General features: G+C 37.8%; 1 protein-coding gene across 6 annotated transcripts in view; it reads right to left on the bottom strand.

Moving 5' to 3' along the window:
* Positions 1-25,336, bottom strand: part of ADAMTSL3 (ADAMTS like 3) — a 182,582-nt gene that overhangs the window by 127,790 nt on the left and 29,456 nt on the right. For 5 of the 6 annotated variants that reach the window (XR_007628162.1, XM_050309908.1, XM_050309909.1 and 2 more), the window contains exon 3: positions 14,893-15,012. The exons of the other annotated variant lie outside the window; for it this stretch is intronic. Coding sequence is in view for 4 of the 5 variants with exons in the window: in XM_050309908.1 (XP_050165865.1) it covers positions 14,893-15,012 (120 nt within the window). In the remaining variant the exon portion in view is untranslated. The remainder of the gene's footprint in view (positions 1-14,892; positions 15,013-25,336) is intronic. 6 annotated transcript variants of the gene reach the window in all.

Raw genomic sequence — 25,336 nt, 5'->3', positions numbered from 1 at the left:
AGTGTGTGCAGTGAACACAAAGAGGCATAAAAACTCACTTTCTGTCATTGCAGGGACAAACTATTTAGGTGTAGAAACATATTAACATTGCATGATGTAAAGTCATTTACCAAAGAAGGGGAAGTTACACAGGGAGTGTATGAAAGAGAAAATCCTTCTGTTCCTGGTACTAACAGTTCATACCTGAAGTATAAAATGTAACAAAATCATACCAAAAATGGTCTTTAATAGATAGATAGTGCTGATAATAACCACAGGTCTCTTCTAGAAAGCACACAGCTGTTTTAACATGATTATTAAGTTCCAACCAAGAACTAAGCACATCCTTCATTTCAGTCTGAAAATACTCCTCCAACTAAATCCACACTCTTTATGTAAACTAATATCTATTCCATAATATATGGAATATATTATGGAATTTAATATAATTCACCTAATCTCTAACTGTACAGATAACAAGGACATAGCAAGTTTGGTCTGCAGTACAAGCAACAGTTTATGAAGACAGACTGTCTTAGATTTAAAGTTGTCAGTTAGAGCCCCCTCTCCCACTTCAAATTCCATTATATATTTGTTTGCTTGTTTTAATTAGATTATTCCAGTTTTAAATTAAGCAGCAACGTGAGACTAAGCAACACATTACTGTATAAATCACACAGGACTGTGGTGCTAACATCACAATTCACCTTAACACAATGTTTGGTTTAGGTGGCCACTTTGCTGTTCTAAATGCATTACTTAGAGACTGGGAAAAAAAGTGAAAATTATTCTAGTAGGAAAACAGCTGCCTGAGATTGGGAAGACCTGTTAGGCTACTGGAGCATTTGTGAAAGACTTGCCTGTGAAAGTACATGACAGGGTCTGTTTGGGCAGAAGATGAAGACCAGAAGGATCAGGGGAGGACTAAGATCAAAACAGAACAGCAGCAACTCCCAAAGCAAAATGATATTCACGATACTCAGTCAGAAGAATTTTGAGTCAACTGTAAATATTCTATAACCAATAAATATACAGAAAAGCACTATACTGTACTCAGAGCACTACTAGATAGAAGATATTGTAATGGCAGATACTGAAGAAGTGGAATCAAACCAAAGGGAAAAGAACAAAGCAGACATAATCATTTTGCATTCTATGATCAAGTATGTGAGCTTTGCAAGCACTACCTAGAATTAAATTTTGTTACCATTATTTCACATACCAGGGTAAAGCAGTAAAATGGGATTTTTCTGGCTATTCCCAAGTCAGAGCAAGTTTGACTGAGCACAAGACAAGGTAAGAAGGAGACAGTCACAAGATTTGAGAGGTAATCACTCCTTTTTTTCCGTTTTGCTACTTATAACAACTAAATATTCCCATATTGTATTATCAGGGAATGAACAGGCTATGCTGTTCTTGCTTTTTATGATCTTAAGCTTCAGCTGCACTACACACACAAGTTTATACCAAGATTTTGTTGACATCCCCAACAGCTAAACAGCAATTAGTGACACTACCCTGCAGACAAATCAGCTTTCTCCTTGCCAGCTGTAGGCATTTCAGATCTGGCCTTCCCACCTCCAGATCCAAACCACTACCAAAGTGCAGCTGCAAAATTCATCTCTTCTCCCTCTCTAGGTCCACCTCCTCCTGGGCTCTCTTGGTCTCCTGCCAAATCATATTCAAGTACCTTGTCTTCACCTACAAGATCTTGCACAGCAATAAATAATATAGAAATGACCAATGTGCTGAGGAATTATCAACCAAGTCATTTTTATAAAAACAGAGGAATAAGGCCTTAGATAATAGCCCTCTTCATCAATTCCAGCCCAGCCACAATTCACACCCTAGGCCCTCCTCCACTGCACACTCCCTTGCCCCTCCTGTCATTTACAGATCAGAAGTGCAGTTGCACAGACTTCCCCTGTTCAGCATCCTATAGAAAAGAAGTAGATCGAGGAGAGAAGCCCACAGTGCCACAAACCAAAAAGGGATCATGTGCAGAACAGCACAGCCCCACACAGAGATGCTTCAGCAAACTCTGTCGTAGCTGCACCCTCGCATCACTGCCTGTCCCCAGTCACCTGAACAGGTTTGCACCTTGCAGGACATGGCACACAGTCTTTATCCTCTCCTGGGCTGCACTGCAAAACATCTGCAAGGTTTAACCTTATACTGGGACACACAAATGCAATCCAAAAGTAGAGGGACCTACAAGCACACTGTCAGGTTAGTGCAGTTGCAGGGCTGCAAACAGAAATCACCTCCAGCTCATTTTGTGACCCAGCATTACCATGCTCAGAGCTGCTGTAAGGAGGTGGCTCTGCCCTGACCCCTTCCTGCAACTTTGTTGGGCTGGTCTAGCAACAAATTCAATTACAGTTTGGAGATTAGACAGTCCGAAGATTAACTAAGCCCTAAACAGAAAAAAACCCCAGGCCTTCTGAGACATAAATCTCGCCAGTATGGTTCCATAGAGCACAACTCCAGATTCCTGAATACTTTATGATTCTGTAAAATCTTCACTATAAAAGACTGCATATACTTAAAATTTGCAAAGGTAGCAGCTTAAGTTATTTCTAGTCAGCTCATAAAAATCTGTCTTTAGCACTTTTTTCCTAGGAAAAAAAGAAAGAAACCCAGACATACTCTAAGCTTAGTGAAAAGATAAGATTCTGGATATAATACCAATATGACTTCACTCTTTATTTTTTAAAGGGTTCAAAACAATACTAGATGAAAGTTTATACATAAGCATAAGGGATCTGCCAAAATGAAAGTGAAAACCCAGCAAATTATATTTCAGACACCTTGACATATTATGCACCATGCAGGCTGTCAGCTTCACTGTCCTTTCCTTTGCTGTAGGCCGAACGCTTGAATACCAATCTTATTAAACTACAACTCTGAATTTATCCACTATATATAACATTCCAGATGTCGTACCAGCTGGGAACAGGCCCTTAGGCCATCTTTGGTTGATCTCTTAGTCGCTTTCCAGCTTTTGCCAGGCATTCATCCAAAAATATGAAGGAAAGTGCTAAAAACAGATGTCAGAGTTAATGGGTTTTTTTCTTCATGGTAGGAAATACAGAAAGCTTGCACCCTACACCTATTCTATGAAATATGAATGTTGTCAACAAACCGTAAGTTAATTTTAAATTAAATCATAACGTAGCAGAGTTAATTCATATACTATTTTTCTGACAACAGGCCAGCCTCCATCAGCCTGTTCTTTGAAAATATTATGTGGTCATTTGGATTTTTTCATTAAGTTGGAAAATCTTCTGATGTCGTCAATCTGCAAAAATGGTTTCAAGTCCCTCATTTAAGAAAAAGTAATGGTTAAAATGTAAACTAGACTGATTGCAATTCATGGTAAGCTTTATGACAAGGCTGGAGTAATGGGAGTTATTAAATCAGTACACATCTGAGCTATGAAAGAGGAAGACCTGTTGGCCCCATCATATTACAACAAATGATTTCAACTTCCACTCACTGCAATATGAACAGGAGATATTCAGATCTTCCCTAGAGGTGCTCTCTCTCTTTGGGGTCCTTAGAGCAGTTTAACCATGGAATTTCAAAGAGCAGGGCTGGAAACGAGTTCCTGATCCTGCCGACACATTTGCACATGTGCATCTTTACTTATGTGGGTAGTTCTGACGTAGACGGGAGTCCTCACAAGAATTAAGTTATGCATATGCATAAGTGTTTGGCCCCTGGACTGCAAGGTCTGTGCAAGAGGTCATCTATCCTATCTGCTCTAGACAGTGGTCCAAATTTTCTGTGCACACTCACCAAAATATTAACAAACATATGTGGAACCAATTCTCAGAAAGCCTCCGTGGTGCTGCCAGCAAAGCCTCCCTTCAGTATGCAGGACCTTGGTCTCTTGTATAGCCAAGTACAGGAGATCTTTCCAATTAAAATTACATCCTGGAAGGATGATAACCTCCTCTGACACCCAAAAGACATCCTTTTAGGAACTTATTTTGAGGCAATAGCTTTCATTAAAAGGAAATAACTTAACTGCATAGAAAAAGAAATATTTTCACCCTCCTTCTCTTTGACTCACATTCATTAGAATGCAGAGCTGAAAGTATGAGAAAAACAGACTATCCTATAGCCTCAATATTGAAGAAGCAGGAGAAGAATGAACATTAACTGGCAAGTTCACTGTAAAGTATAAAAATACCTGCAAATAAAGAACAAAAAATCTTTTTCAAAAGGAATAAAAACAGTAGGGCAAGTTTAAATCTTAGCCCTAGTACTTTAATAAGAGACTTAGGATATAATTCTGATTCATACATTAGAATGCATTGCCCTGAATAGTTACAACTGAAGCCAGCACTCAAAGGTGGTAAAATGTCATGCTTTATATTCTGATATTTGAACATTTTACATCACCTATTAATAATATCAAAAAGCATTCAAGCCAATGCACTGTATTTCTTGTAAGTAAAACTGATGCATTCTAAGTATTTTTTTCCAAACAGTAAAAAAAAAAAAAAGGTATTTTTCTGTATGTTGCATTGATATGAGGCATTATTTGAGCTGTCTGAAAGAACACAGCTTGTTTCTTCAAATTTATGCCACATACAACTATATTACTTAGACAAAAGAAGATAACTGACTTATATGCTACATATATAAGCAAATATGTATATTTTTAGCAAAGACTGGACATAAGAATGGAGTAGTAAACCACAATTTGTCAGTATTTTTTAGGTGATTTCACAATTAATGAAAGAGATCAAGTATTTTAAACAAAGGATTCCTTTCAACACTCATGGTGTGTAAGTAGGTTTGCTTGTATATACCACAGAAAATTCAGTGCTCCTCACCACATCCAGCAAAAGTTGGATCAAATTAACAAAGTTTACTGTACAGCAAATCTTTTGGACACATCATTTGGACATCAGACTTGAAAAAAAAACAACAACAAAAAAACCAACCACCAAATAACATTGAGCTTGTCTTTTTGCAGAATACCGAGGCTGCAGTGATGCTTGTGCTCTGTTGCATCTACCCCATTTCCCAGAAATGGCCTGGTTGAACAGTCTAGAGTTATTTCTTCAGGGGTACCTGAATCCAATCTGCCTGGAACCAATGGCAAATCTCCTTTTGCATTAAAAAATGAAGGACTGATCCAACGTCTATTGAAATTACTATGATTTTTGGACCAAAGCCTAAATAATCAGGTAAAGGAGAACGTATCTTGTATTTACAATTGCAGCCATCTCCCAAGGGCTATTTTAAAAACTACAAAAACATCCCACATCATACAGCAGCCTATTACTACTAATTTTTCTCACCCATGTGTAAATATTCTAGTCTGCTTCATGAACCTGTAAATCAGTTAAAGGTTTGGTGCCTTTTTAAAAGTCCTTTTGCTCTTATGCAACATAAAAATGTTAACTGAAGAAAGGCTTATACCATCAAAGCACGAAAATATCTCATAGCATAATAATACAAACAAACAAAAAATTTACTAGCAATGAGATAATTTTATAAAGCTAGATTACATAGGCTCAAGTGGCTAGAGGTCAAGTTTTATAGTCTTAGAGTATTAAAAAAAGTCCTGATTGTTTCCAGCTCTCAGAGGTCTCACTGCCTTTCCTTCTAGACCAAGAATCAGCAGAGAAGGAAGAGGAATGTTTGATTTGCCAGTCACTCCACAAAACACGGAACCTACAATTTGTGTCAAGAACATGAAAGTACTGAAGGCTGATGTTCAAGTATGGCATTACTCTACCAGAGACCACAAGAAGACTCAAGGAAGCACTTGAGCACCTTCAACTATTGCCTCCAATCACATGCAAGCATTTATTTCTGTAAATTTTCTGGAAAAAAAAAAAAATCTGTTGGCATTCACAGGACATCCTGCATGCTGGAAGTTGCACCCAAACCTTCAGTGTTTCCTTGTGGGCAATGGTTTAAAAGGATTAGAAAATCTCTTACTGGTTCTTTTTCTGCCTAGAATCGTTATGATCCTGAAAGTCAATCATTCTTGCACATCTACAACTCTGTAAATCGATTCTGATTTCTTTGACAAAAACACTGAATAATGGCATTTTCCTCTGTTCAGATATGTTTGACCTTCTTCCTTTTCATCAATCATTCCCTCAGCAGTTTCTTACCATAACCAAGGAACAGAGGCATAACTCCCCCTCACAAACTGAGGCAGCTGTTTATGAAACAGCAATGAAGATTTAGCATCCAGTCACTAAAGGAGAGGAGCTCCTGCCCTCCCTGGCTATGCTGGATCACATAAACACACTTCTATTGAATGAGGTATCAAAAGAGACTGTTGCTGAAAGCTGGGAAATACAAGATGCAGTCCCCTTATTTTTGTAATCTGTATCAAAAGCACATTATTAATGTGTGTTGGGAAGCCTGATACAGTTTGTTTCACGTTAGGAGCATTAAAATGATTCAGATACTACAGTATCACAACCTGTAACACATTCTAAGCCCTGAAAATAATAAATACACTTGTCAGCAGTGGTCCTTCAAGAACTTACATTTACCATTTTTGCTGTTACTGCCAAAATTGGTAATTAATGTATGTAATTTTCTTCCTTGTGAGAAATAGCTTTTGAAGTTTAATAGTAGAAATAAATTAGGTTTACTAGCAATGCTGACACTTATTTTGAAACAGTGCAAAGTCAAATAAGTGTTTGAAGTGGTAAAGAGATTGTTCTTTAGCTGTCCCAAGGCTGGTTCATTATGCAAGTGTTAATGATATCAAGCACAATTTTAAATATTTCTAGAAACAAAGCCAAGATATGCAGATTTTAAAAAGATTTTCCCCTGCCTCTTCCACATTGGCAGTATATGAATTGGAAGAAATTTAGGTTCAAGTACATCTCTACTAAAAAGGTCATTGTGACATCAAACCTCTACTATAAATCTTCTTCCCATGCTGGACAGGCCTGGAAGGATGACTGTCAAGCATGTGAGGGATGTTATCCACATGCCCTACAATGTAAATTCCGTTTAAACCACCCACTGCCTTGCAAAACAACATAATTCTATCAGAAACACCTTACACAGAAAGAATCACTTTATCAAGCAGGCATTTTACTAATCATTATTCCAGAGACACTATAAACTGATATTTCCTTCATTTCTGCACTAAGGTTTTCCACCTTAAGAGGGATAAGTTGTTATAAGCTCTCACGGGTTTTAAATGTTATCTGTGGCAGAAATGGCACAGAAGGGGGCAAAAAATAATCAAATACATCACATTCATCCTTCATGAAAAATTCAGCAATATAATTTTATCTTCTCATTTGTGCAAAATTTAACAGGAGTTTAAACATCAAGAAGTTCTATAATTTTAGCTGTATTATCAAAAACCTACACACAATCTGCTCATGCCTTGACTGAGACCAGTGAAAGGACACAGCTCCAAAATTTACTTGCGTTGTGTAAACAAAGTGATTAATGAACCACTGGGCTTTATCAGCCTAAAACATCCTTTCATCCACATCTATCTGAAGAATGACTTTCCAGTTCCAAGCATCGCATTTCCCACAGTACTTGAAATGTATCTTTTTGATTTAGAAGCACTTCTCTACTGTATCTCAATGAACTCTTATTGATAGATGAGAGCAGTGGTACGTCAGAGCTGCGTGAGATCATTTCTGCTACCTCCAGACCTTTCAGTCTTAATTTAGAAGTCTGAAGCTAAGCCTTTATCAATGTCAAAATTCTTGGATAAGTACATGTGCCAACTGCTGGGGGTGCACTGGGGGCATGAGGAGGTCAGTGGTAAATTCACATTGCATTGTATCAAACTCTCATGATTTAATCATTGGTCTCCTGTAAAGAATGTCTATTTTATATTGTTAATTCATTTCATCAGGTGCCCTGTTACTAGTTCAGTGCAGCACAATTGAGTTAGAGACTTTATAGCACAATATTTGCCCAAGTACACATTGCCTGCTCCTTGGAGAAAGAAAATAAAAATACTCTAAAATAATTGCTACAAACTGAAAAATGTGTATGAGAAAACCTGATGTTCAAAACCTCAGAACATGAAACACTGAATATGAGTTTAAAAAATTCATTCTTTTCTGAAAAATGTGCACAGTAGAGACACTATAAAAGCAAGGCACTTAGCATTAAAGTTTTTTGTTTTGATATAGATCAACTTCAAACTGAATAAACATGAATTTGTGGCCTGAAAGGCATGCCTAAGAAAAAAAGGAAGAAAATAAGTATATGCATAGCCCTTTATCATCCACTGGAACATGCTCAGTATCTGTCCAACTCCCTGGGGAGCAAGAATAAGGGAAACCCCTGAAAGTTTAGATCCATTCTCCTTTCTTCCTGGAGAAATCATTTAGGGGGAGGACCTTACAAATGAGGGACTGCTTCTGCTACCTGGGAATTCTCTGCCAGCTGCTGAGGCCAGAATTATCACAGCCACAGAAGGACTAAGGCCCCAGGCCAAGGAGTTTCACCATGGAATTTGGTGGAATAGGATTACAGCCTCGTAGAATGTATTTGATCCAAACTGAAATGATATAAAATGTGTTTCCTACAGAAACTATATTATTACAGATTCCCTGTGAAGGCTCTTGTACTGCACAAAGTGAAGACCTACTGGCTTCTGTAAGTATGATTTACACACAGAGACCTTTGGCAGCGTTGGGATTAATGTAGTAATAGAAAACAAGAAAGTCTGTAATTCTCACACACAGCACTTCCACTCTTTTCCCTGAACAACAAAACCCTGAGTTTAAAATGGTAGCTGGTGCTTTAAAAAGTGCCAGTTCCCCATTCAGTTTGCCAACAAACAAAAGTATGTTAAAACAGTTTTCAGTTCACTAAGCAACCTATCACACACAAGTACTGACATAATTACTTGTGCATATGCTAGTCACACACTTCCAGCCAGCAATTAGCCAAAACAAAAGTATTGTTTGAACAGGATCATGCCTGACTTATGCAGTACCAGTTTCTGTAAGAGTAGTTTTGCCTGAAATTGTAAGTGGTTTTCATTTGCTCTTAATCCCTGAATCCCTTTCCCCCCTTCCACTCCAAATCAGAAACACATTTCGCTTGATTATGGAACTAATTTCCTTACCTAAAAAAAGCAAAACAAAAAGAAAATCACCTTTAAAAATAAAGAGGTCCAAATTAAACCTGTGAACAAAAAAATAAAGGTATCAAAAAAAAACCCCAAAAAATCTCAGCTAACATCACCTTCAGTTAAATTTCCACAGAAACACCAAGCGATGCTTTTTATCTTCACACAGCCCTACAAACACATGGCTGTAAACTCTTTGAATGTGATTTAAAACTCGCTAGGAACATCTGTAGGATTAGTATGGAGTACCACAAACCTGACCTCATAATTTGTTACTTCAACAAGATGTCCCAGCTAAGAGAATGGAACTACTTGCAGGATTCAAAGTCAGTGAAATTTGTGCTATTCTAATACCAGACCGAGGACTCCTTTACTCAGCAGAAGAGCAATATTTCTAACACAACACTGGAATTCACACAGCCACGTATCAGCAGTTGCACTTCTGGTGCTTGGATAAAATTAAGTTTATCAGTTCACTCTCCAAATACACAAATGAAACCACTAAGTGCTCATTAGTGGAATGTTTTCACTGTAGAAAAATGCCTGAAATAGTTTATGCCCACTTGAAAACAGTTTGTTTATTCAAAGAATAATCTTTAAGTGAAGAGCTAGACATTGAGATTCAAGATCTTAAGTCTTTTTAATAGTTCTGATTGCTTTTTTAGGGTATCAACAAAAATGTCATGTCAGAGAATAACACAAGTTTCAGGTTCCTCAAAAGAAGAGTACTGAAGCTTTACATACTTGGGTATGCACTAACTACAAATCCTACTCCCTTCTCAGGAGTAGAACTTGTCTTCACTGATGTGTTAATTTGAAATAAGTTTGTCCCTTATATAACTCATCTCCAAGCCTGAAAAAGTGTAGCTCCATTTCACTGGTGATTTAGATGCAAACTAGCTGGCAATGGAATAAAAAGGCTCAGGCTGGGGGGCAGAAGCCAGCAAGCAGCTGATACTCAAACCAGGCTGTGACTCACATACAGTTCCAGAGGCAGAGCAGGGAGGATGGCAATCAGCAGCAGGTGGAATTGGGAAGTAGGTGAGAGAAATTGTGGAAAAATGTCTGTCAGCCCACCTGGACTCATAAGACAACTTCTGTCCACATAATAGTTTCCTTGGCACAATACAAAAAACTTATAGAACAAACACAAACAGTTATTGCTGTCTAACCACAAATAAAAAGGCAGAATAATGGGTTCCATCAATTTATTTCTACATTAACTCTTGAAGTCGTTCAGATCCTGGGTTCCACTGCCTTGTTTTTTAGTTAACACTTTAATGTCATGCTGTTTTCACCCTCAAGAGCAGAAACCAAGCCAGAATATTTATCTTTGTGGAAAACAAGGCATTTAGCAGAATATTCATTCTCCCAATTTTGGCATTCACTTTATAAGAGACTTCTCTCATAAACCCAAAGAAAGACCAGCTATTAAAGGGACTGTAACAGCTGCAGTTTGTGTATTACAACTTGCACATCTACTTGAAACAGACTCACTGTTTTCTACCTTACCTCGCATAGCTAAACACTCATAAGTCTGATAGTGCAGGTTTTCATTAGTATTTGTTTAGAAACACTAGATTTCTTTGCCAAATTGGTCTGTTTAGTGCCATATACCTAATTCAGGCTATCCTTGTGGTGAGTTTAAACTGGTAAACATCATAAAATTTAGAAGAAGCAAGGTCAACTAGAAAGCTAACTGGTCAAGCAAACATTTTCTCACTTCAAAGATAAACTCTTTTTCTTTCTTCTTCTCTTTTTTTTTTTTACCCACCCCTTCAAGAGCACTCTCAGCCAGCCAGCCAATCAAAGTGGAAATGTACTTCAAACACATTCAGCCCAACCAAGTTTTCACCGCTGTCCTTGTTGGTGGTCCGTCATATGGAATGGTTTTAATACTTGGAAGCAATACCTTAAGTGTCAGAAAACAAGAACATTTTATTTCTGCAAGAAAGCTTTCCAGTACTACTAGTATTCTGGAAAAGAAAAAAATTCCTTGTAGTAGATTAAAAGGTGAAAAGCCAAAAGAAATCAGCAAGAAAACTAGGAAACTATTTCTTATGGCAAGATTCAACTTGTATCTCAAAATTGGAGAAAGTGCTATTACTTATATATTTATTTCAAACTCATTCATGAATGATAGGAGAGGGGCATACTTTTTCAGTCTCAATGTTCTAACAGCAACTGATGTCTTTGGCTATGCATCAAAACCTGCTTGGTACCAAGTTAGATTTAGGTTGCATTGACTCAGTAGAATTTTAGAAATGCAGGATGCAATGCACTGATACAAGACATCACCTGGTGAACAATGCAGGAGCCACAAAAAATGTACAATTTAAACATTTTTCTTTTTTCTGATCCCTCAAAAGCATTTGCTTGGAATCACTGCTTTTTTCTTTTTCCCCCAAAGATAAAGCAGTAAATGCATTAAAATTATCATGTCCCATTGAGTGCAGGTGTGAATCAGGGTGGCAGTATCTAATCAGGTCTTATGAGGTATTTTCTTCTATAGTCATAGGACCGATAAAAAAAAAGATATTCACTGAATTTTGAAAATATCTGACCAAAGAATTTCATCTGCATGTAATTCTGAAGTACACACATAGCAACAAAATATGCAAAGGGGTTAGTGCAATCCTGTACAAAAATGAGAGCACAGTTCTGCCAGATTAAACCAGAACAAAATGTACTATCTTGCATGTACAACATGAATCCATATGTAATTTTGCTGGGCTAGAGCAGAGTACAGTATGTTCCCATTAATATTTACTCATCTTCCATTTCAAACTGTAAGCTTGTCATTTCAGATAGCAAATACTTTTGAATATTTAAGTAACAGCTAGTTCTATTTTACTGAGATTACTTACTAACAAAGGAATGAATGATTCTGATTAAACTGGCTCCCTGCTTGAAAAATATCACACTCAACAGCCAAAGAAAACCCCTTTGAAACATTCCTGCATTTGGAGGATGTAAGGAAACTAATCTTGGATCATGACAATGAGGATGCTGCTATATAAAAATAATATCCATCTATCCCAACAAACTGGAAATCTTATTGGCCTGGATGTAAGGAACAGTGCAAGGGAGAAAAGGACACACTTGGGAAGATACAGAAGGATCACTTTTCCTGCAAGTGTCTCAACACTGGTGAGCCAAAAGAACCAAGGTTGTGACCCACAGTCTCAGGAACCTCTCTGCTCCCTTCCATGGACACAGGAGGAGGCATCATTTCCACAGCAGATCAGATCAGACTGATCTCCTGTTTCGTTGGAGTCAAGTGCACAAGGTTATTTTACTTTTCCAATTTTCAACAACATTAATGTAACTTAGGATGTACAGAAACACCAGGACCCTGTAGGGATGCCCAAAGGACAATTCTGGTGTTCAGGGAAAAGGAGGGAGTGTATTTCCCACAGGCCAGCATCCCTTCCCAGTAGGACAAGATAGAAAGGGAATTGTTAAAACTGAGTTAAGGAATTAAGGTCTGTGAGAAGATTCTGCAGCATTTTTTATTTATGTAGCAACCTTCCTGTAATGACTCAATTTCTGTGTTGGATAGGTTAAAAATGGGCTTTAAATGTACATATATTCCTCTCTTTTTATTCACCTGCATACCCTTATCACAGCTACCATGTATCAAACCTATCCATGTCAGCTTATACAGATCCAAGAGAGCATCCGAGGAAGGGTTTTCACCCTCTGGTTTAAGACTTCCTTCCATTTATAGGAGTAAATGTCAAAAAGGATAGATTGAAACAAACAAACAAACAAACAGAAAAAAACCCAAAAAGAAACCAAAACAAAACCAAACAAACAAAAAAAACCCCCACAACAACAACAACAAAAAAAAAAATTTCAAGTTTTCTGGCTCAGTTTTACCACATAATAAAAATGAGTTTTGTGTTAACATTTCATCAAAAGTATAATTACAACTGTAGGTTATTACAAATCTATGAATAATGCCCTAGAAAACCAAGGAGCATAACCTTCTTATTTACCAAAGAATTCCTCGTTTACTCACAGGAAGGTAAGCTAGAGATACAGACTGGTTCCCATCTATATTCAAAATATTTATAATTTTTAATAAATAATGCTTAGGGACTCAATTTCCTTTCACAAAAACTACTACTAATACAGTTGTTTTTATTTTCAACATTTTGATGTTTCAGCACCATTTCCCGTTCCAAGAATTCAAACTTAATTTCATACTGCTCACTAAGTGTCCGGGAAGAGCAGGCCTCAAAACTAAATCACATTTATGAAAGAACAGAAGCTGGCCATATCCTAGATCCAACTCAGAGCCCAGTGGAATTAATGGAAAACTCCCCATCAAATGGAATTCTTTCCATCAAATGGAATTGAGCTTGGAACTGTCTTCTGTATAGAGCTATGCTGGAATTTGAGGATTTTTTTGAGGAGGATTCAATTTGTTTGTTTTTTAATCAGCTATGTATTCACATAGTCCAAACAGTCTAGTCAAAGACTCAGACTCTCTGTTATATCTGATTTATCATCTTCTCTAAAATGCACTCCATTAAATAGAAACTATTTTGATCAAAGTGTTTAACCTTTATAGAGTTTTTCAACTACTGTCATTAAATGCAGCCTGAGCTGCAGCTGCATTTTACTGTCCTCTAAGTTATTATTTTCCCAGGTGTTTGGTGCAGGTAACATTTTATTCAAGGACCTTTTCTGCTGATAATCAAGAGCCTCCAAGGTAGCAAAACCACGAATTATTGTAAATATTTAAACTAAATTCAAATAGCTCACAGTAGCTCAGCATGCTTTCTGTTGTATCTTTTCTGCTTCCTTTTGACTTCCTAAGAAGATTCTCAGTTTGAATAAACTCATCTCAGTTCTCCTTTTTTAGAGTACTGAGGAGCAAACCATTTTCTCTAAGTAGTTCCCACAAGGAGACCATCTTCCAAAATAAAACTGCCCACCACTGGCAGAGCCAGACCTTGCACTGCAGGCAAAGTTTGAGTCTTCCCTCACTTCTACAGGGAGTGTTTCCTAACAAATTCCCTCCTCTTCCATTAAGAAACGTACTGTAAGTGTCTATGAATGTAACTCAGACGGTTTTGATGTGAAATTCAACCGACTCCTGGAACACATTGTGTTATGAGTAAATTTCCACAGCACGCCACACATTTCCTAGGTTTGCTTTAGATCCCCTGCCAAGATTAACAGCATTTCTTTCATGTTGCTTTCTTTACATTTATATCTATATTCCATGTTAAACATAATGTTTCTATGGGTCTGGAGAAAGCATTAAAGAGTTTTAACTTTAAAAAACATAATTTGTTGCTTTCTAAACACTGCTCCATCCATTATTATGCTTCCCATTTGTTTCTTTATAATTCACCCAATCTTCCCTTATGAAAACTTCATGAACTAATATAATGTGCTGGAAAAATCAAAAGCTGGAAAATGCAAGATCTGCCTCACACTGATTTTTCCACGAAATAAAACAATTTAGGATAAGTCAAACAATTCACAGAAAGGACAACCACCTTCTAATTCCACACATTTTGCAGAAGTAACTATAAACATCATTAACACACCACTGAAGCACTGACGATTTTTTTCTCTGCTAAATCCTACTAATATTTTCAACAAGTGGTTTTATTTATTATTTCTGCAATTAAGTACCTTAATTTTCACTTTATCATTCACTTTGCTATAAATCTGACGTGCCTTTAAAAGACAAACACACTCTCTGTATCTTAATCTGTTTCACAGTAATCTGTGGCTCAGAGTTGCATGAATGTGACAATCTCTATCATTTTCACATATGGGATACTGACCTGGTCATCGTAACGGTAAGTGAGGAATTGTTCCCCTGTGGTATCCTCAAGAAAACTCCCCTGTGGAGAAAGTGCAAACTCAGGCAAGAAGTATGCACCTTGGGATTGCTCTGCTCTTGTCTGTAAGAAATTCAGAAAGGTCACATTGCAGCTATTACAAACACAAGTAAAGTTCTTTAAAAACTCTATGAATAGAATTACAAAGACTAGACATGAACTTCTGGGTGAGGGGAAAAAAGTGCTGTGTTTTCAGGCACGGTATTTCTGGGTGGATGCTTTGCTGCAGAGATCTGTGATGAGGACATGCCAAATACAAGGGTCCAAAACCAAACAAGATGCCTCAACAGCAGAATTTATTAAACCAAAAGAGAACATCTCGGGCTAATCAACCATCACTGCTCCAAGACACTGAAGCAGCAACATTTCTTTTTGTTTATACACTTCACCAGAGAGTTACTGGCTGCTGGAGATAACAGGCTTTTGGCTAAATACAGTGTATTTATTTCTGCAAAGGAAGATACAAAGACACAGAATCATAGACTAACTCAGTTTGGAAGGGCCAATTTCAAGCTACAGAGGAGCTAATTCTGTCAGAATCATAGTCCCTCCAGTTGGGCTGTCTGTCACCTGGGCCCTCATTAGAGAAATGGCTTTTGCTTAGCTGATATACTCACGTTCATAACACACATGAGAAGTGCTCAACACACCCAAAACATGTTGGCTGAACACTCTGTCATTCCACTTGAGGTCTGAAGCATCCCTGACACGTAGAAAATGTACTGCACAGACCCTTCTGTCCTTATTCCTGCTGCATTGTAACTATGCCCTGGTTTGCATACTAGAGAAAATAAGCAACCATCTTTTGCATGCAGAATATTGAGTCCAGCAGTGGTGGGGAGGACAGGGTAAGGAGATGAAAATTACCTTCCAAAAAGTTGAAACCTTTCAGGAAAGAAAACAAGGCCTGAAATGTACAAGTAAGTTACTGCTGGGCATTCCCCACTGAGTCAGTTTAATTCATAGGGGTTTAATTAAACAGTATATTTTGACACATACACAGTAATTTTACATGAAAGCTAGCAGTTACCATCGCCCATTTTCTAGGCTCTTGGCTAGAACTGTACCAAACATAGGTGTGTAATCTCAGTGCCAGATAACTAAAGATTTCAAAAGCAATCAACATAAATTAAGCAGTTCGTGGTGGAGAAGGAAGGCAAGACCTTCTGCAGTTTCTCTCTTGCAGTAAATTCACTTTCCAAAGCTCACAACTTATCTCCTATAAAGCAGATGGCACCTCATTGCCAGGATGGGTTTGGAGCAGCTTACACTGCTCTTGCTTACTCTGTTCCCCAAAGAGCTGTCAGCTCCTCACACTGCAAACCCCATCACTCGTGACAGTGTCAGATTAACAGACTTGTTTTAAATCAAGCAATTTTCATATAAACTAGAAATAGCTTGCAGAGGACATGTCTAGACTAGGGTAAAGGTCATATTTCAGCATGCAAGACTGAACAAGATTTTAAAGAGGATTTTTTTCACCAGACCTACATAAGAGTAATTCACATTCACATCATATTATCATGATATTTCTGTAAAGTTTATTGCAGCACAGGTTTCACTTTTATACTTTAGTTAACTCACTTTATTTTTGCATAATAAATTATAAAATATGGGGAATAAATCTTCATTTGATAGCAACAGTTTCCCCATAAGGCCATAAAAGAGGTCCACAGTCATGCTTCCCTCTGACTGCAAGCCCTGACACGTGAAGTTCAACCCAGACATGAAACCAGCTGACATAACCTGGCATTTTTCCCCACTGGTTTCCATGGGCTATCGATAGATCCTCTGTGAGGGAATGTGGCAATGATGTAATCCTATGATTTCAGCCCAGGGTAATGGATAAGAGATATGCATTCTAAATCTCAAGTGGCCTGGGTTAAACTGCTTGACATTTCTACCTCAGTTTCCCCAGTATAAAACAATTATAACACTTACAGATCTGTATTAATGGTGTATTGTAAAGTTTAGTCTATATTTGTAAAATACTTTGGAAAAGAATACTGTGAAGTGCTAGATTCGTAACAATATTTTTGAAAGAGTTGCCTAATTTACAGACAGAAGAAAATCAAAATTACCCCACCACAAACTTCTTAGATAAATGAATGTATCACAATATTGCCTAACTTCCCATAAACAAATTTGTCAGTAGGATATGTAGTGATTAACTTCCTCGTATTTCTCATCTTTATAAGTTAAACAAGGCAAATAGAAAGTCTTTGGACATTAATCACTATTTTGCTTTGAATATAAAAGATGCCAATATTTGATGGTGAAATAACAATTTGATAAACATGACAAGAAAAACTCAGGGCTTTTAACAGATTCAATTTTCTTGTTAACAGCTAATGAGCAGCCAGGCACTGGAGAAGCATAAGAATGCTTGCTTAATTCAGGCAAGCAAAATTCTGGCTTCCAAGCATGGAAAAATTCAGTTTAAAAGATGGGTATTTTATAGGGTTGTACAGGAGGTTGCAATGGAAACTGATCTGCCAACTGCAGCAATAGGTACTGCTACCTATCTAGTGTAACTCAAGTAATGAAGAATGCATAAGGCAATTAATAAAATAAATTAAAAAAAAAAAAAAAACACAAAAAAAACCCTACTAAGAACACACTATGGAGTTGTCATGGCAAATTTATGTTGAAGCCAAGTAATCACATCTGATAAACAACCCAAATCGAGAAGTTAATTATAAAAAAATCAAAGCTTCAAATCTCAAAGAACTCTTTTGTATCCGCTCATCAAAGTAGCAGTTAAACATTTTTTCCCCTCTGGATACAGGTACCTTCAAAGAATCTGCATGTGCCCGATGCACTTTTGTTCACACATGGTACTGAACACAAAATGTAATGTTTCCACTTAGTCCATTTTATTCCCCACTGAGGAATCTACCAATGTCCTTATGAGGCTTTTATATTTCTATGGGCACTTTGGTTTAAACATAATTCCAATTTCAGTAGTCTCTGGGTTTAAATATATTTAGGATCATCTCTGAATGACTCAGCTAACCTGATATAAATTAAAGACTGTAAGTGCAAATTTCAGAAAACAATTACATTTCATGATAGTGTTTTAGGTCTGTTTAATGACCAGTTTAATCTCAACAGCTTTAAGTTAAATGTGTCAAGTTACCAGTAACTCAAGATTTAGAACAGGCATTTTAAACCAGCTTTTATGATCTTAAGCATATGAAGACAGTAGAAGGTGATAATATAGCCAAGCCAGATACAATAATAATCACTACATAGAATTCATTAAAAATAATGTATCATGTAGCAAGAAAGTATGCACTGCCTCCTGACAAAAAAATAAAATTTATAAGCTGGAAACAGATCAGTGTTTGAAAAACCTTTCTAGTTGATTGGAACACCTAACTTATTAGTCAGAAACTGAAAAAATAAAATCTTCCATGCTACATCATTCTACTTATATGATCAAGGAGAACTATCCTGATAAGCAGGTAGGTCCCGGGAAGTGTGAAATGGCACTGGTTTTATTCAAAGGCTTATGCTCTGAGCACAGCTTTGATCTCAAGCTGGGATTTCTTCCTCACTCATCACTCCCCACCTGAGTGCTTAAAAACCAAATTACTCTTCCACTTTCAATTGCAGAAGACACAATGAACAGCCTGTATCCGAGCCTCTGGTTTTCAGATCTCCTGCACCAAGAGCTGCAGGTTGTCATTTTTACTGCTGCCTGATTTCACCGCTCTGTTTGTTACTGACTTACAGCATCTGCCTGAGCTGGAGTTGCTGGACTTGAGGACTTTCTCTTTTATTAATGAGAATTAGAGGGATGGTTACTGAGTGCACCCCAGCCCCTGCTGACATCAGCAAGGAGCACTGTTGGGTAGGAGTGAATGCCCACACACAGCACGTGTGAAGGACAGGGGCTTATTTCCAACGAGCTTGAGTTGATCCTGCTGACTGAGTATCTCCTAGTGGCTGAGCACAGCAGGTGTGCTGCTGGAGCACAACTTCTGGTTCAGTTTTACCCAAAGGAACTCCCACTAGCACATTCTGAAACCACCATCCAACGTGAAGGACTTTAACTGCTCTTTTCTTCCCTTGCTATTCAGGACTCATATTAACTATTGCCATCCAGCTCATTTGTCACTATCAAGTGAGAGTTTTCTCATGACTAAAAATTACAAATATTAATCATTGGTCATTTCTTCCAAGTTCCAGATTCACAATTTAATCCATGGATTTAAACTGTTATTTTAATTTCAGATAAATTAAAAACGTAGTTTAGTCTACAATTCTTGTAGATAATTTGATACAAAGGCTAAGACAAAGTTCAAGCAAACCTCATCATAACATGCCACTATTATATTTAATCACAGCCACCAGTAGACTGGAAAGTAATTGTTCCATATTTATATATAAACAGTAGCAGCTTTAGAAAGAGAGATTTCTGCTAAATCTGAGCTCTGAAGGTCAAGAAGATGAGAAAACAGAAATGGAATGTCTCAAAGAAATGACTTGAACATAATTAGAACAGTAATCTTTCAGGTACAAAGGAATTTTTTGATTTTAGAGTTTTCTGGCACCAAGAACCACAAAAAGTAAGAACTCTGCTGTTATGTACTCTTAACATAAATCAATATTAAACTTAAATCAGTCATTCCCTAAGTAAGCCTGTGTACTTGCTAAAACTGGGAACATAATGAGAACAAACTATTTGGGGAAACAAAGAAGAAAGCTTCAAGATTATCTGTTTCAAATGCTCAAGACGACAAAATGCCATGCTCTTCCTGAAACTGCCTCAATATCCTGTTTTTGAAAAGAGGAACCAAAAAAAAAAAAAAGATAAAAGATCTAGCCACCTAAACCTTTATAGCTATGAACAACTGCACTATCCTGCCCAAAGTAAATTCTATAAAGAAAAGCCCAGCACAGTGAAGGCAGTTTGCTTTCCATAGTTTTGTGGTTCTTTTATTAGTTCTTGTTGGAAGAGGAAAATGGGCAGGACCTTGAGAGTGCTCATTTCCAAAATCGCTGTTGTAGGGAGAAAAGATGGGAAAAGCAAATTAAAGGAGAAAAACTACGTGCATTCTTAATGACTTGTAAATACATGTTTGTCAGATTAATATGCACAGCAAGTCCAATCATATACCAAAATGTGTGCCTTCCCATTTAATTCAAGTTAAATATCTGTCTCCTAAGCTGCTGCAGCACATGATTTATGCCCCAGGGAAGTAATATACCAGCTAAGGAGCAGTTCAGTTTAATGGATTTTCAAGGACTCCAATACCAAAATGTAAGATAGAACACAGCACTGCAGCTTCATCACAACATGAAACAGCGTGTCAGCAGACAAACAGTGTCACATTAACAGTTCACAACTTCAGATGTCTCCAGAGCAAGCAATCCTGAAGAATAAATATCTAGTAAGGCTCAGATTAGCTTTTGTCATGGCCAAGATCTACAAAAACAGCTTCCTAATGCTAGACATTCTGAAACATTTAAAGACCCTGCAAGTGAACGGAGTTTCCACAGAAGCTGCCAGCAGCTCAGCATTTCTGCAGACCAGGCCAACGATTTAATTATTAATATTAAACTAAGAGGCCAGCATTTCAAATCAGAATTAAAGTATAAATGTCATTTCTCCTAAAAAATGAAAGAGGACTTGGCTGAACTCAAGCCAAGCACTTCTTCGTCAGAGAACCCTGAAAACACTGAACTTGACTGTCAGATTTTATCAGGGAAGTAACAAGTGAGACAACAAGACAACCTGAAAAACTGAATCAAAAGTTCTTCCAGGGACACAACTCAAGAGTGAGACTCAAAGATTGTTGTTCCATGTTGTATATTCTGTGTTAGTTAAAAGCAGACTGAAGACATGTAGGATTTAAGCCCAAATCTAATGATTTTTCCTCACATTTCTCATTCTAGATCTGTTAGAACTTGAAGAAATAAAACAAGCTTGGGAAAATGTGCCTATAGGTTGAAGATACATACAAAGATAAGCAAAAGACAATTCTTAGGTATTTTGCATAACACGCCTATTTACAACAGTAAAATGCTGCCAGAAAGCAATTTAGAAACTGATAGCTCAGCTATTGTTTGAACAGTGTCTACTACTGAAAACTGAATTTCAGCTGTAACTATAATCATATTCACAGCTGCAAGAAAGAAACTGCCTACATCACCTCTGCTGCTCCAACCATCCTGCACCCATTCAAGCACTCTGAGTCATTCCACTGACTGGAATGTGCTTAAGATCACGTCACCAGAACATAATAATGGCCAGTCTTCGCGAGCGAAGATCCGGGGAAGGTCTTTACACCTTCCAGCCTGCGCATTGGATTTTTTAGGTGAGACACAGTGTGCGCGGAACTGAGCCCACCCTTTAATCCTAAGGTTCATCTGCCGGGGCCAAGCGAGCTTGGACGGTGGCAGCGAGGTCCTTAGGACGTAGGTGGGTTGCCTTTAAGGGCTAACGAGCCCCACCTGCCCGGGAGTGGCCCTGACCGGGAATCGAACCCGGGTCTCCGCGGTGATAGCGCGGCGCCTTTACCCCTAGACCACCAGGGACCAGAACAATAGTGCTCAGTCTAAACCTTCCTTCAGGCTGTGGGGTTTGTACAACTTTAAGCTAACACTGAAACAGGAAGAATAATGGAGATAGTTTGGGGTTTAAATTAAGGTATTACTTTCCAGTCTTTTCAAAAGGACATATCTTGATTAAATGCAAATACTTTTTTATTTTTTAATAGCTTGGGCTGCAGACTGAGATCGACCCATTTTGAATTTTTTTCTGTGCCTTCTAAAATTTATACCAATGATTAAGCTTTTGGATATTTATCAACAACTACTTATGTTTTCTCTTGCTATTGTCTGGCTACAAGATTAAATGTTTCACTGAAAGGCTGCAGTACTATTTAGCCAAAATCTCATTTACTTTCAAAACTCAGCTTAAATATCAATTCTGTTTCATATTTCTAAAAGAAATATGAATCTTGGAGTTTTCTTTCTTCCAATGAAGCTTCTTCTAAACTCTGTGTTCAGTAGACTCTACCTTCTCTCCAAAGGGAGATTTGGTGTGCCTAATATTTGCTCTAAAATGAGCCACAGTAACAGACTGAAGCTGTTCCCAGTGATATTAATGGCAAAGTTCCCACCAACATCCTTCCAGAACCAGGGCCCAAACACATTTGCAGCAGGACAACATCCCTTGTAATATCCCACTTATTAGGTCTGTGAATAACACTGCATGTTCTCTCTACTTTTGGATAAATAAGAGCCAAGGGGGAAAATTCAGCACTCAGAGGAGATAACCCTAGAGCAGTTCATTTCCAATTATTGTCAGAAAGTTAGTGACTGTGGATCAGATTCTGCTTTCAAAATATGCAATACCCAACTATTTCCTTAACAGTCTTTAACTTAGCCTTGGGGGAATGGGCACAGCAATGCCTAGATACAACATAAAAGAGACTTTATAGGATACAGATAAAGCATAAACTATACTGCTGAGGGAAGATTCCACCTGCAGGTTCCCCAAAGTTTGTGGGGTAATTTTGTTGGTTTTTTAAGATTGCACTTTTACTAAATTCCTCTTTATCTATTCTCCTCTGTGCTAAAAACAGTGAAAGGCAAGGAATATCTGGAAATAGGACAGAAAATACTATTTCATTAAAAGCTCTTTTAAAAGTCTTACAAGAAAGACAAAGGTGACTTAAGCCTAAAAAGACTTTTTATCTCTCCTTTCAGCATATGTTACTACATTTCAGACAAAACACGCTTTTTATTCCTTATTTTGTAACCTAATAATTGGCAAAAATCTTGTCATAAAACAAGTCCTTTCACCATTACTGGTGCATGTTCTCATGAAACTCTATCTTTTATTCATTGAAAGTTTCTATGGATTCTTATGATCTTCAGAGGAAGAAAAAAAAAAAAGCTACAAAATACTATCAGCAACCTTAGCAAAGAAACCAGGATAATCTGTAATATTTTCTAAAGTTTTGTGTTGTGGTTTAACACCACACAGCCATTCCCTCACTCACCCCCACAGGGGGACGAGGGAGAGAATGGGGGAAAAGGTAAAATTCCTTGCTTGAGATAAAGGCAGTTTAATAGGAGAGAAAAGAAAGGAAAACCATTTAATTATGATGAAATAAGGATGGAAAAAAACAGCTGAGGTGACTTGTCCTGGCTGTGCCCCCTCCCAACTTCTTTTGCACCCCCAGCCTCCTCACTGGCAGGGCAGTATGAGAAGCTGAAAAGTCCTTGACTTAGTGAAAGCATTGGTCAGCAACAACCAAAACATCAACACTATTCTTTCCTAAATACAGCACTATACCAGGCAGAAAATTACCTCCACCCAGCCAAAACCAGGACATTTTATTAGTGTCCTTTACCATGAACACCATGTGGTGGAAGATTTTTTTGGTTTGTTTTGTTTGGTTTTGTGGTGTTGGTTTTTTTTTTGTTAAACTGACAGGCTGCTGACAACTGCATTCATTTGCAGGAAACAGAATGTCTTGCTTGTCTATGACCATGATTGCAGGTCCAATAACATTCTGGGGGAGACTGGAAGCATAATCTTTGAGGAACAGCAGATCTGTTTATAAAAGGCAAGGATAGAAGCATAGTCGAAGGCTATGTAGGATCACTTTCAGAGGCAGTGGGATTATAAAGCCCAACAAATCAACACATGCACTGAATGAAGATTCTCATTGCTTAAGGAGCAAACAGAATGAAATGAGAAAGTGTCATTCCTTAGTACTGAGTGGTAGGAGCCTCCATCATGGAGGGCCAAGACAGCTTAGTAGCTTTGGCAGGCCATGCATTAACAGGGACCTTGGGATTATTCAATAACACCACAAAAAATTGAAAATTCTCATGAGGTGAACAAGAGGCTGTAGCAGGCAATGGGCTGCAGGGGCCTCATCCTTTCCTAGTGAGATATAGGCAACCCCAAGAGGCTTGCAACAGCAGGATCACCCTTTTCTAATAAATTATTTCCTTCTCATCCCCTTCCCCACATTCAGACTGGATAACTGCCCTAATAACGCTCAAGAAAGCTTACAAGGAAGGTGTGAGTGCTCCCAGGTAACCAAATATTTCATCTAAACAAAAAGCTTTCTAAAAACTAACATAAAGGAATAATTCTGGGCAGCTTCATGGCATCATTTTGTCAGCAATTCTGCCAAGCATTTGCAAAATGCTTCGTTTTCATCTGGCCACAGTGAGATGCCCACACTGGTGTGACAGCAGGATTCAGGATTTAAGGAACAACACCTGCAGTTAGATGTGACCGACTTCCCCACACGCAGATCTCAACACCCCAGCAAGGTAATACAGGTGGGTAGCACTTCATGTATTGATATGTGAGCAGAATGGGACACTGCTGGGGACTGCACAGAAGGGTTGGTCACTACCAGGTAAAAGGCTAATGATGAGGGGAAGTACAAGACAAGGCTTCACATAATACTTAGCTCCTATACAGTATAATACATGGAGCTAAAAATACTCTTAGTTCTTATAGACTCAATTATTATGGTACCATTCATCAAGAGGTCTCATATGTCTCAAAGTTGTCATTATCCTCATTTACAATGGCTGTTCTGGGGAGAGGCTGGCTGAGAATGACATGGGACTCCTGACTCAGATTTTCCCAATTCTTTTTAATTTAAATTATAACTGTAATGTTATTAATGTTATGTTATGCTAGTATGATTATTTATATTTAATTTCCTTTTGAGTTTTTTCTTTAATAGTGATATAATTTGAACTGACACAGTAACATGCTTTTCATATACTTCAGTTGAAATGGTGCCTAAGGGCAGTGAAATTCTCATCCATAAGCTGCATAAAGAAAAAAACCTCTGGCACTCAGAAGCTAAACACCTGCTAGAACTAGTGGTAGATCCAGAATTTTAAGAGAATTCCTGTTGCATAATGAAAACACAAAGAAGGGAAATGTGTGGGGTGATGGAATGGTATTAAAACCATGGCACTTAACGGGGGGGAAAAAAAAAAAAAAAACACAACACAAAACACAACTCGACCACTATATACTTCAGAGCTAAATAGTGAAGACTTTGACATTAAAGTTGTTCATAGTGCAATTAAAACCAGAGACTTTTGTCATCTGGAGAAGGTTGAACAGTGATTCTTTATCATACATTGCAGGGCACTGCTGTGCCTTTGATTGCTAATGTCAGGGAGTTTTCTCCCTGCCCTCAATCTCTGTACATCTGCTTCTGATTCAGGTGCCAGGGAAAAATTAGCAAGTATTCAGCCCCAAAAAGAGGCTGCCCTAGCACTAATAATTTTTCTTCATTGCATACTGTTTATACAATGTTGTCATCAGCAAAATCGTGGTGTTTATTGTGAACTAAACAGGTAGATGAAATGGATGGAATTGCTC

Source organism: Myiozetetes cayanensis, unplaced genomic scaffold (assembly GCF_022539395.1).
Source record: "Myiozetetes cayanensis isolate MyiCay16 unplaced genomic scaffold, myiCay2020 scf14, whole genome shotgun sequence".
Taxonomy (NCBI): domain Eukaryota; kingdom Metazoa; phylum Chordata; class Aves; order Passeriformes; family Tyrannidae; genus Myiozetetes; species Myiozetetes cayanensis.
This window is presented reverse-complemented; position numbering and strand designations above follow the sequence as displayed.